Source organism: Ambystoma mexicanum, chromosome 4q (assembly GCF_040938575.1).
Source record: "Ambystoma mexicanum isolate Mex_15411 chromosome 4q, UKY_AmexF1_1, whole genome shotgun sequence".
NCBI classification, from domain to species: Eukaryota; Metazoa; Chordata; class Amphibia; order Caudata; family Ambystomatidae; genus Ambystoma; species Ambystoma mexicanum.
Genome location: NC_090928.1, coordinates 1,037,353,523 through 1,037,366,082, shown reverse-complemented (window position 1 = coordinate 1,037,366,082; position 12,560 = coordinate 1,037,353,523). Strand labels below are relative to the sequence as shown.

Below are 12,560 nucleotides of genomic sequence, written 5' to 3'. Positions count from 1 at the left end.
ACTCATCCTTCGCTTTTGTTTTGTTGGGTAGGGATCGACCGTCATAGCTATAGGGCTAGTTAGGTGTTTTTCCTTAATTTATTTACAAACTACTTGGATATGACCTCAAATTGTCTGAGTCCTTCTTCTTGTTCGCCAAGGTGGTCTCCTAGTTTTGGTTGTGTAACCTTATTGTCATCTATTCTCCGAATGCTTACATACCCAGGGGGGCATAGTCCTTAGCTGCGTCCAACCCTGGCCTCACCTTTGGTTGTGAAACGTTGACAGAGGAATTTTCTGTGGGGACCCTCTTGACTACTCTGTTGATCCACTACAGATCGGTCACTCTAAACCCAGCAGAAATAATGGTATAGAAAAAACATCCTAACATGGCAGTATTTGTATCCTACTCTGTCTTCACAACAATTCCTGGCTGTAGAAATATGTACCTGATTTACCCGATTTACAGAGACGTTCCTTGTAGGGATGCCCCTACCGGTACAGCAGGATGTGCTCAACTAGATGCAAACAGAGACTGCCACCAATCAGTAGAGCCCAAAGAGGCAGTTGTGTGAGGAGACTCGCAGGTAAACCGTGTGCCTTTGAGCACTTCGATCCTGCGGGACGAAGGATCTCTCTATGATACTTCATATGTTTTGGGCTACGAACCACATTATCCCCCATGGTTTACTGTGCTGTTTGGGGCCGATGAGTGTTTATAGCCCTAAACGTCTGGGGAGCCACATGCTGCAGACCACTGCTCAGCAGAGAATTGTCTGTAAACCATGTGGGGATAGAGGATTGGCCAGAGTCTTTGTCCAGTTGGGTAGGATGAAAACTTTGTGCTCATAGTCCTGTTCTATCTTTGGTGGCGGATTCATGGCGTTAACTTTATATAACTTTAAATGGACCTAACCAAATTTACTTATTGCAAAATGCTCTAGTTTATCAAAATGTTCCCACAAGCTTGTTTAAGCTTGAGACTACTTAGACTATAACTGTTTTAGAAACTGTAGTTCTAGGTAGGAGTCCTTTTTATTTGTAAACTCAGTAATGTACCTGTAGTTGAATTTGAAAGTTATTTACCTTTTATTTTCTAACATGTATATTTTTAAAACCAAGGATAAAGTGGATGCATCTGTGAAGGAACTTCTTCAGCTAAAAGCAGAATACAAGTCTTTAACTGGAGCAGAGTACAAACCAGTAGCTGCTTCAAGCATGGAAGAAACGGACAAGAAAAGGAAAGAAAAAGACAACAAATCTGAAAAGCAGAACAAGCAGCAGAAATCTGGTGACAGCAAGAAGAAGCATACACCTAAAGACGAAGGCAATACCTTGCCGTCGGGTGGGGGACCTGGAGATGGCCCTAAGAAGCAAACCAGGTAAACCGTTATCTAATATTAATAAAACTGTATGCACTACAATTAGCTGGTGACCAGAGCAGCATCAAATGTCCACATATTTGTATTTTTGGTCCTGTGTGTAAAACCACTGCCTTCTCTATTTGTAAACCCATGAATAGGTCTAGACAGTAAGTTCAATACTTATTACTTTATTGACGATTAAAGTAGATTTCAATGGATTGCCTTTCTCCCGCAGATTCCTCATCAGATAGATATCCATTCTAGCGTCGGCTGCTCAGAAAATATTTTGACACGGGACGTAGTGCACCTCAACTCAGTTGTCAATCCGTCTTGCTTCGATGCCTCTCGTCTGTTCCGGACGTGACTTCAGTCGTCGTACATATACTGCATCACTACACCCCTGTACTTCAGTAACCTTTTTCGTGCGCTCAGCACGCTGCTCGAGGAACACTGCTTTCCGTAGGTTTTTCTTTCGCTATTTCAACGTTCTTGTTCGACGTGTGTTCGAGCCATGTCCGCGCTCAAGGTATCCAGGTTGAAGCGCTGCAGGGACTTTACAGATCCGTACAACGTCTGTGGCTGGTGTCTTGGTGCCGGTCATGACACAGAGCTGTGGTTCGTACAGAAAAGTTAACCTGAAATCACTCAGGGAACAGGTGGCGAAACTCATGGTGCGCCGACCTCCTTCAAAATCTCTGGTGCGGTCAACAGTCGGAAGCTGAAACGCAGGGCTGGCTGACTCCTGAGAAGGAACAGATGTTGAAAAAAGACCAATAAGTATTCACATTCCTGTAGTCACTCATCCTCTTCCACCTCCCACAATAATAAATGATGCTGGTCCGATTCTTCGGCTGACCCCAGTTAGTCGTCTGCAGGGCCGACATCCAGGACTGAGTGGGATGCTTTCAAGCAACAGATGTTAGATGAGTTCTGTAAGGCAACTGCGGGCACAATGCAGCAGGTCCCAGCAGCGCCCGGTAACTCCAGCCCCAAAGTGACCACCATTACCACCGTCGGGGCGGTGCCAAGCATGGTCGGGCTGCTTTACTCACCGATACTTGCCAGTGCAACTCCATTGCAGATACCTTTCGATGCACCTCTGGCACCCAGGCCTCTTTCGGCACCGATTGCAAAACAGTCGACTTATTTGACCACCATCTAGCTTCCTTTTGTGCCTACATCAAGGACCACGTTTTTCGGCTCCATGGCAGATATTTTTGGGTGCCGCTGAGGACGACCAAAGTGGTTTTGATCATACATATTCAGGTGCTGGAGGGGCAGGTTTTTTCATCGATCTAGTTGCGCTGACTGAGGGGCTGTATGACGCCAGTGGGCTGGGCACGTCCCCAGATGAGGAAATAGGCCCATCCTAAGGCTATGCGAATGCCAAATATCGGGCTTTAAGCAGGTTGGTGGATATCCTGGGATGGGAATGCTCCAGCCAAGACTTTGTCAGGCTATGACCTGACAGAAATACTTGATGAGGGACCCTCTACAGAAAGGGCCATGCCCTTCAATGCAGCTATCACTGACCCTCTCGCCACTTTGTGGCAGAGACCTTGAACCACGCCCCCAGTTAACTCCGATTTCACTAAAAAGTATAGGCCGGCAAGGGGAGACCCACCATATCTCTCCACCCATCCGACACCGGAGGGGTTAGTGGTGCAGGCAGCCATAGTTTCTACCAGACCAGCCACGTCAATTCTCCCGACTGATGGTGAGTGAAAGATAGTTGACGCTTTGGCTAAGAAAATCCTCTTGTGTGGCCCTGAAGGCGGACAACACCTCTTATGGGTTTGCCAAGTACTCCATTGGTCTGTGAACAACTTTTGCTGCCCAGTATATCCCTGAAGGCGAGATGCAGGAGTGCTTGCAAAGGCTGGTAGACAACGTCTAGAGGTGGCCTGGCAGTCTTTGCAGACTGGCCTGGACATCAGACTGCGTCAGCAGATCCCTTGCGTCCGCCATGGTGTTAAGAAGACATGTACAATTCACGTTTAGCGGGTTAGATACAGATTACTGTGCGCTATTCTCCAAACTGTATTTACACTGTTCCAACAAACCAGCTGTGAAGCCTCGAAAAATATTAACCACCCACTAAGGTTCAAAATGGATAATGGTATTGTGGCGAGTATTCCGAGACAAATTTTGCACTTAGTACATATGTATTAGACACAATTTATCAACATAAGTCTAAAGGTATTTCACAGTACTAAATTGAGTAACTGAGTGAAATCTTGCATTGTGCAATATCTTGGGTTGAATGATTTGTTTATTTCTTAGTTTTAGAAAACAGCCGACACGTGTTTCGACCAGCTTGGTCATTCTCAAAGCTGTACATTGTCATTTAACCCAGTGTTGAGAAAACAAAGTATTAAAGACAATGTTACCAAAGTTAATTAAAATCATAAACATTACCAACGTAAAAGGCCGTATAAATAAAATAACACATACCACACAGGATGTTGGCATTGAGAAAAATGAATGTCATGGTCAAGAATAAAGTACAATTCAAAATCAACATTGTTCATTGTCTCTTCATGAGTCCATTATATATCATGGTTAATGAGTATTGTAGTCTGAAACAAGTTAAGAATAAAGAACAGTAGATCACAACGGTTGTGGTGTCTAGTACAAGTTCCATTGTCCAGATACATTGATCATTGCCTGAATATTAGTGAATGAGTTATTGTGATTAATGCTTGTTCTAGTGACCTGAAATTATATCATACTTGTTATTGGCAAATAGATAATGCTCATGTTAGAAAAAGTGGCGAGTGACATTTTTTTGTTTACAGTACTTTTTTCTTTTCTCTGAATCTTGACCATGATGTTCATTTTCCTCAATGCCAACATCCTGTGTGGTATGTATTATTTTATTTATACAGCCTTTTACGTTGCCAATGCAAGATTTCACTTGTTATTCAATTTGGAACTGTGAAATAACTTTGGACTTATAGTGATAAATTGTGTTAAGAAGGCAGGCATACTTGCACACAACTGGATTCTCCCTGAATGTTCAGATTAAGCTCCTCGACATCACTTTTGACAGCGATAATCTCTTCGACTCAAAGCCAATGACTCTTTGGCTGCTAGCTTGGACTTCTCCAAAGTCGCTGGGCCTAGCTGTCCAACAGCCAGCCAAGCCTGCCTTTAGCTTTGTCTCAATTGGTAGAGGCTACATATGCTACATCTCTTATGACAGGAAGGCTGTTCACCCGGAACTAGGGCAGGGGCAGGTGCGTTTCCCGTGCTCCTTAATCGCAGAGGTGCCTCAAAGCGGTTTTGATTTCCCCCCCCCCACGATTCCCCGGTTGGAGGAAGGATAAACGAGCACTGGGGTCAAATGTGTCCTTGGCGCCAGGCTCATGTATGAAGCAAAGGAACTTGAGAACTGGGCCTGGCAATAGCCTTTGGCACAACATGGATGCCTCTGCATAGCTCATTCCTAGAACCAAGGTATGCGGTCTAGTCTTTTAGGTGTGGTCAGACCCAGGGGTACCTGGGATACCTAGGGGCTATATAAGCCACGCCCAGCCTGAGAAACACGCTTTGCGTTCCTCTGCACTGGGCAGTGTGACGCTCACTACGTTCAGCTCTTCACCAGCATTCCGGAGCCGGTTACCTGCAAGAACACTAACACTGTTAGTCTGCTCTTACCTGTGAGTGTATTCTGCGCCTGTCCTCCGCTCCAAAGTCCTGAGAATCCTCAATCTCAGCGACGTTCCCACGATCTTGAAGAAGCTGCAACCTGGGAAGAAAGGGAACGAAAAAACAGCATTAGTAAGCGTTTATTCTCCAATACTGGAAATAGCCACAATATTGCACGCTTACCTGGGTTTACATCACCCTCGCCCGCTTCGGGCCAGTAGAACGACCTGCAAGAGAGAAGAAACATTGATTAGCACACAAAAGATCAAGGCGGCGCAGTCTACGCTTTACTCACCACGCTCCATCTTTTCAGCAGCATCCTTTCGGGGACATCGCAGCGGCCTGCAAAGAAGAGAGAACAAACAGGTCAGCATAAGACACGGCACATAGCGCCGGCCATTGCGCTTTCTCACACCATCTTGTGCGCAGCCCCAAGCTGCACGGCACCACTGGAACTCTTCTTGCACCTAAGGAAGAAGGAGAGACATTAATAGGGGAAATTGCAAGTAAAGGACAAAACTGCCAAACCAGCAGTCTTACCTGGACAAACTGAAGTCGCAGCAGGTCTGGACTCAGAGGGCCTGCACCAGTGAGGCAACTAGGTGGCGACGTGCCCATCCAACAACGGAGAGCGCACCATACCATAAAGCAAGGTGAGGAGAGAACTAGGGGGAAGTTGGATTTACAAGGGAGGTGGGCTCCAGGCAGGAAAAGACCACAAGATAAACCCAAATTCCTGTGTTTTCAGACCTGGTCCTCGGCCGAACAAGAGTCCAAGGGAGAGGGTTCGAGGTCGGAAGTGGTCCAACCAGACTGAGTGGCGTCCCCGTGGATATCAGGTGAGAGTTACACAACGCGGAGCCTCACCAACTATAATCCTCCTGGGCATCATGGAAACGTCAGAAACCGACCAGTTGGCTCGGATGTTGGGGCGGCTACGTGCTGAGGTGCATTCAGCCAGACAGGAGACCAACGCCCTGCGGAGGGAATTTATAGTGGCTAAGGAACGCACTGACGACCTGAGTAGGCAACTTCTCCAGTCACAGGCAGGACAAGCCCCATTGCCTGGGAATGTCTCATCTATGTCAGCGCCATCAATCAATCCGGTACAGATAACCCTTCCAGGAGCAGTTCCTTTATCCCCACCTGAGCGCTTCACGGGAGACGCCAGGAAGTATGCAACATTTATGAACAAATGTCGCCTCCATTTTCTTTGTGGGCCTGGGCCTTCCCTAATGACCAGTCACGGGTTGCTTTTGTGCTTTCTTATTTGAGTGGCAGTGCTGCAGACTGTTCTGTACCTTTTGTTAGTCAGGATGATCTACTGCTACGTGACTTCGGGAGCTTTCAGAAGGAGATGGAAAAACGCTTTGCTCGTCGTACCCATGGACAGGCACTAGACAACGAGCTTTTGTTCCTTTGTCAAGGAAACCAAGACCTATTAACATATATAGCGACCTTCAACAGGCTTGTGGTTGAAGCAGGGTGGCCTGTGGAGAAGAGAACTATGCTATTCCACCAGGGGCTACGAGGAGAGCTAAAAGATGTCTTTTCCCAGGTGGTTGATCCACCAAAAGACTGTGCAGAGTTTATTAACCTTGTGGTTCAGCTAGATCACAGGTTGCAAGACCAAAGGGCAGATCGGGGTAGACTGGACACTCGCCCTATGTATGTTCGGTCAAGGGACAATGCCGCACGAGTGACGGACAATTCAGTGGAACTAATGCAGCTAGGAGGGGTAAGGCCCCCTTTAACCAAAGCCAAAAGAGATGAGAGAAGGGAGCAGCAGCTATCCCTATACTGCGGAAAATCAGGTCATTTCCTTAGAGTGTCCAGTGAAACCGCCGAGGAGAACCGTAGGAGCCACTGACAAAGAAAATGCGAATGAGGAGCTGGAAAACTACCAAGCCCGGCAAATGTAGGGGTCCATTTGCCGAGCGAAGAAAGCGAACTACAGACCTCCCATTTTGCGTTGCCCGTGATCCTAATCAACCACCAGCAGCACTCTAGGATGCATCCCTTAGAAGCATACATTGACAGCAGAGCAGTTGGGAATTATATGGACCAGGATCTCGCAGCAAAGATGGGGCTTCCTCTATGCCCTAAATCGACCACTGAAACAGTCACCACAGTTGATGGTACGGAAATAGCTTCCGGTCCAGTATCTCAATGCATTACAGTCTTAACCCTTCTGTGTCAGGATGGTCACCGGGAATCTATTGCCTTCAACCTCATCAAGGCGCCCCAGTTTCGGTTGATCTAAGGGATGCCGTGGTTGGTAGCTCACATTCCGCATATAGATTGGCGTGCAAGGGAGTTGGTCTTTTCCGAAGGCTGTACTCACACTTGTTACTGTAAAGGAAAGAACTTTTCATTGCATATGTTCCCCTTGAATCCATTTGCAAAGCGGCAACCTGGAGTTCTGTACACACCTTTACAAAACACTTTTGCCTAGGCACTCATTCTAAGTCTGATTCTCAGGTGGGACAAGCAGTACTAAGACATCTTTTCACTACTGTTCCTTCTCACAACCCACCTCGAACTCAGGGTACTGCTTGCTAGTCTATGCACATCATGTGATTCTAAGCAGATTAACAAGCATCAGTAGACCTGCATTACTTACCGTAAAAGCATTTCTGATGATTGTATCTGCTTAGAATCAGATGTGCCCACCCTTCCTCCCCGCTCGGGTGGAAGGAATGTAGACGTCTTACTACTTTCTCGTTTATGTACTCACTCACGATAGTCATTCGGCTCCCTCATGGCAGAAAAAATACAATCGGAGGGACCTCGACGCGTTAAGGATTTTGGGTACACCAAGTTGTCGACGTCCCCTTTTGATTCTCGAAAGACGAGATGCAATACTCTGCGGTTACCACTGGATGTCAGACTTTATGCACCGCATGTGAATCTAAGCAGATACAATTATTTAACTCGGTACATCAGCAAGACTGAGTAAACCATTGGGCCAGACACTATGGCAACATTGTTCCTATGGTTAACCGAGCGTGCCTCAGAATTAATTGCAATCATGGAGTCTGAAATAGCATTGTAAAACGTGGTCCAGATTGTCTCTGAGATCTATGGATATAGGAATTAATTCTGCCTTTATGCAGCTTCATACCATGTACTCTCACTGAGCCAGTTATGTCATTCTAGTGGAGAATTGCAAATCCAAATTTGTAATGATTTTCACTTACAGGAATTGTGGTAAGACGTGCTTACCATTGCAAGATCTAGGTTGTCGATGTTAGGACAGTTTTTCTGAAGGGTTTAGTAATACCATTCAACTGAGGTAGTACAAGACTCCACTCTAAGTATAAGGCTGTAACACCTGAGTTCATGGTAGCGTAGACAGAGAAGCCAAACCTATCTTAGGAGGGCAAGAGGGTTGTAGAATCAGTACACATAGAATTGTAATACAAATGATCCAAAGAAACACTGAAACACTATGTATGTAAAAATAAAGCATTTATTTAAATACAAGTAGGCCCATATAAATCTAGGGTTAAGTAAGCACTAAAACATTATATGAAATCACAGTATAAAAACACCACACTACACTTGAAAGTACACAGACCCAAGTATAGACCTTATTTGAAGTACCTAACAGTAGTTCTAGGAAAGTCAAAACCTTTTCATACACATTCAGTATAGGTCACACCTATTCTTGGAGAGTAAAAACCAATGGTTACATTTACAATTACATTCAGTAATGCAAGGGCAGTAGACCCTTCCAGTTGTATAATGATTCTCAGTACAAATCACTTAATCACACTTAATCAGTCAACTGGACAATATACTTTTGGTGAATAGTGGAAAATTTATTCTAGGTGCAGTGGATCGAAAGGGGACATTGGCATAGGCGTGTCTGTAACACTATCCCTAACATGACGTGTAGTGTATCCAAAATCCCTCACGCGTCGTGGTCCCTCAGATTGTTTTTTTCCGCCCAGATTACTGGTCGCCCTAATGCAGAGCTCTTACATAGAGATAGCGTTATTGTTATTATTATCGACTTTGTCGTTATTCCAATTAAGTCACTTCGACTGTTGAATCCTATGAAACCACGCCGAAGACTGCTGTGGACTTTCGATGGCTGTTTATCCCGGCGGCGCTGCCGTCCACGTGGCCGGGCCTTCTGGCGGGCCTACACAGTAGGGAGCGTGGGGCGGGGTGGACATATCCTTTACAAGTATGCCTTTCCTCTTTCACCCTCTCTGCCCCCTGGGTTTCGTCATCGCTCTAATTGTCTTTCGCTATGGAAAAGACGCCATTTAGGTTTTGTCCCTCGTGCATGGCCAAATATCCTTGGAAGGACGAGCACGCTCAGTGCAACAATTGTCTGCCCCTCGACCATAAATAAGCGAGTTGAGCGGCCTGTAGGCTCCTGCGCCCTAAACCGCTTAATGAGCGGCGCTCAAAGCGGTGGGTGGCTTACGGCATGTCGCAGGCCAAATGTTCTTCCCCCCACTGTTGCAACCGCCGAAAGTGATGGGAGAGCTAGCGATGACCAGGCCTCCGTGTTGGAAGCCATTGACCTAACTGCGGACCACTCTCGGTCCACAACGCCATCCCTGACCCCACCAGGCCTGACGCGAGTCACACTACGGGGAAAACACCCGGCGACGGGGGCGCACAGGATCATGACATCAAACACACAACCCAAGTTTCTGCTTTGGCGACTGTGTCAAAGCATACCAAAGCGCCAGCGTAACCATTGAAACTTCAACAGGATCCTATGATCGGCAGCCTTCCCCGCAACTTCAGCCTGCGACTGGGCAATCCAAAGTCAAGGGCGCTAACATTAAAAGACATGCGGACGTCGAAACGCTCCAGGAGGACGCGTAGACGCTGCTTAAGGGCAGGGTGGCGGCGAAATCCACCGCTTAGCCCCCCGGTTCACCCCACGGTTCATCCGGTGATGTCAGTCTTCCGCTCAGCCTCTGGTTGTTCCGGTGGCGGCGAAATCCTCGGCTCAGACCACGATTCAGCCAGTATACTGCCCGGATTCGCCTACCTTTGCTGACCGCATCACTAGGATTACTTCGGCAGTTAGACTGAAGGAGGGGTTGAAGGAGGTGGCGAAGCACAAAGAACTGCTGAGAGACGTGTCGAAAGATACGCCACAGCGCCCAGATCCCCGGCAGGACTACATTGAGAGTCCTGTGCCTTTTGACAGGCACATTAGGGGAAAAATCTCAACGCCACAGGGAAGATGAACCCTTTCCTCCGCTGCACCCCCCTGGTTCATCCTCATGGACCAGGGAGAAATTTGAGGGATGTATGGACAGATTAGAAACATTTCTTATTCTAAGGCCCTTGCTCCCAAGAGACCTCGAAGACTTTCCTTCTCCCCCTGTGTCTAAGTTTCGAAGGACCTTGGAGGAGGAGGAGGATCCACATGAAGAGTTTACTTGTGTCCTCAGAGATGATGATGTTATGGACACTAATGAGCAGGATGAAGATGGCACCTTTCTGGAAAACTACAATGCGGATGATCAGACAGGTCTTATGGACAATTGGGAGGACAGCCGTCAGGTTGATGCTCAGCCCTGGATGTCCCCTACTCCCACCCAGGACCCCGATGTCATGTGCTTAGATCCCCCCCTCTACTCCGGGTCGGCAAGCCTTGCCAGTGGACGACCATATGGCGTTCAACACCATTTTGAAGAAGGCGGCTGACCGTTTTCATATTCCCACTCAAGAGGCCTTTTTGATTAGATTTTTCTGGTTTTGTGGAGGATATACTCAAAGAAAAACCTCTGGCCATCCCCTTGTTGAACTCGATCAAGAGGAGGTTGGCACCTTCTTTGTTGACACCGCACATACCAGGGTGGTAAACCCTCGGGTGGAGAAACTGTTTCGGCCTTCTCCCACAGACCCTGCCTATATCAAGGGTCATGCCATTCCAGATTCGTTAGTGGTTACCACCACTAGAAAACGGGCTGGTGTTCACCTGTCTACAAGAGAGGCACCACCCAATAAGGAATCCAAGATACATTATGCACTGGGGAAAAAAATAACAACGGCTGCTGTGTTTACATCCCGTATAGCCAATAATACCACGCTATTTCCCAGCTATGCGGACGTCCAGTGGAACCTTCTACAAGAAGGCCTCCTGGAAGTGCCAGAACCTGCAAGGACCAAGTCGCTCGCCATAGTTTCTGAAGGCAAGCAGGTGAACCAGAATGTGCTCAAAAACACTCTGGACGCTGCCGAGAAGGCGGGGAGAACCGTGGTACAAGGTACCTTTCTCAAGAGACATGCACGGCTAAGCAACTACAGTTTCAAGCCAGAGACCGAAGCATCGCTGATTAACAAACCCTTTGAGGAAACCAACCTGTTCGGTAAGGCAGTGGATGATGCTCTTGAAAGAGCCAAGAAAGAGCATGAGACACTGAAGTCCCTTCAACAGATTACCCAGAAACCCTCTCCTTAGAGAAGAAACTGCTCCCGCTGGTCCTTTCGCAGGCAATCTCGTTTTTCCCAGACCCAGTATAATGCAGGAAACAACTGGAATTTTGGACAAGGGTCTAACACCTCCGCCACTTATCCACCCAGAGGACAGAGGCGTGGGAAAGGTAGAGGATGAAGTTCCAACCCCAGGGGCACCCTGGCCTCTACTCCGAAATGACCTGCAGTTCCAGGTCCCCTGGTGAAGTTATACGCAACCACGGTCGGGTGGCGTATAACATCTTTCCTTATCACATGGGAGGGGATAACGGACCAGTGGGTACTAAACACGGTCGCCCATGAGTACTGTATAGAATTTGCCCCACCACCCCAATACAGACTGGCAAGATCAAGACGCCTGGCGCTGGATCACCTGCAAATCCTACTGCAAGAGGTGCAGACCCTTCTAAGAAAGGACGCCATAGAAGCCGTCCCTATTCTACAGGTAAACAAGGGTATTTTTTCAGTGCACTTCCTTGTACCCAAAAAGGATCTCACCATGCCCCCTGTGTTAGACTTGCGCCCAGCGAAAACGTTTGTCAACCCTCAAAAGTTTTGTATGGTCACTTTACAGGAAATAATCCCGCTGCTGAAACAGGGAGATTACATGGCAACACTGGACATGAATGATGAATACTTTCATATTTCAATGTTGCCAGTGCACAGAAAATACCTGAGGTTCATAATGGAGGACAAGCATTATCAGTTCAAGATGCTCCCCTTCGGCATTGCCTCGGCACCGAGGGTGTTTACAAAGGTACTGGCAGTTGCGGCAGCACACCTGTGCAGACTATCTGTCCCGGTTTACCGTTACTTCGACAACTGGCTCATAATATGGTAGTCCTACGAAACATGCCTATTGGAACACTCAGAAGACAATAAACCACTTATTCAGTCTGGGATTCTCCATCAACAAGAAGAAATCCAGCCTAGACCCGAGTCAAGTCAAACAGTTTCTAAGGGCTCTAATTCGAACAAAAGACAGCCTTGTCTTCCTCTCCAACGAGAGTGTTCAAAACATGCGGTTTTAGGTCCCTCAATATGTAGCCAGTCGGGAAGTGATGGTACGCAAAGCTATGCGACTGTTGGGGATGATGGCGTACTGCATTT

At 47.2% G+C, this 12,560-nt stretch overlaps 1 protein-coding gene across 2 annotated transcripts in view; it reads left to right on the top strand.

The window, feature by feature from the left end:
• Positions 1–12,560, top strand: part of EPRS1 (glutamyl-prolyl-tRNA synthetase 1) — a 1,308,133-nt gene that overhangs the window by 748,044 nt on the left and 547,529 nt on the right. For both annotated transcript variants that reach the window (XM_069608586.1, XM_069608585.1), the window contains one exon: positions 1,102–1,361. In XM_069608586.1, coding sequence (XP_069464687.1) covers positions 1,102–1,361 — 260 coding nt within the window. The remainder of the gene's footprint in view (positions 1–1,101; positions 1,362–12,560) is intronic.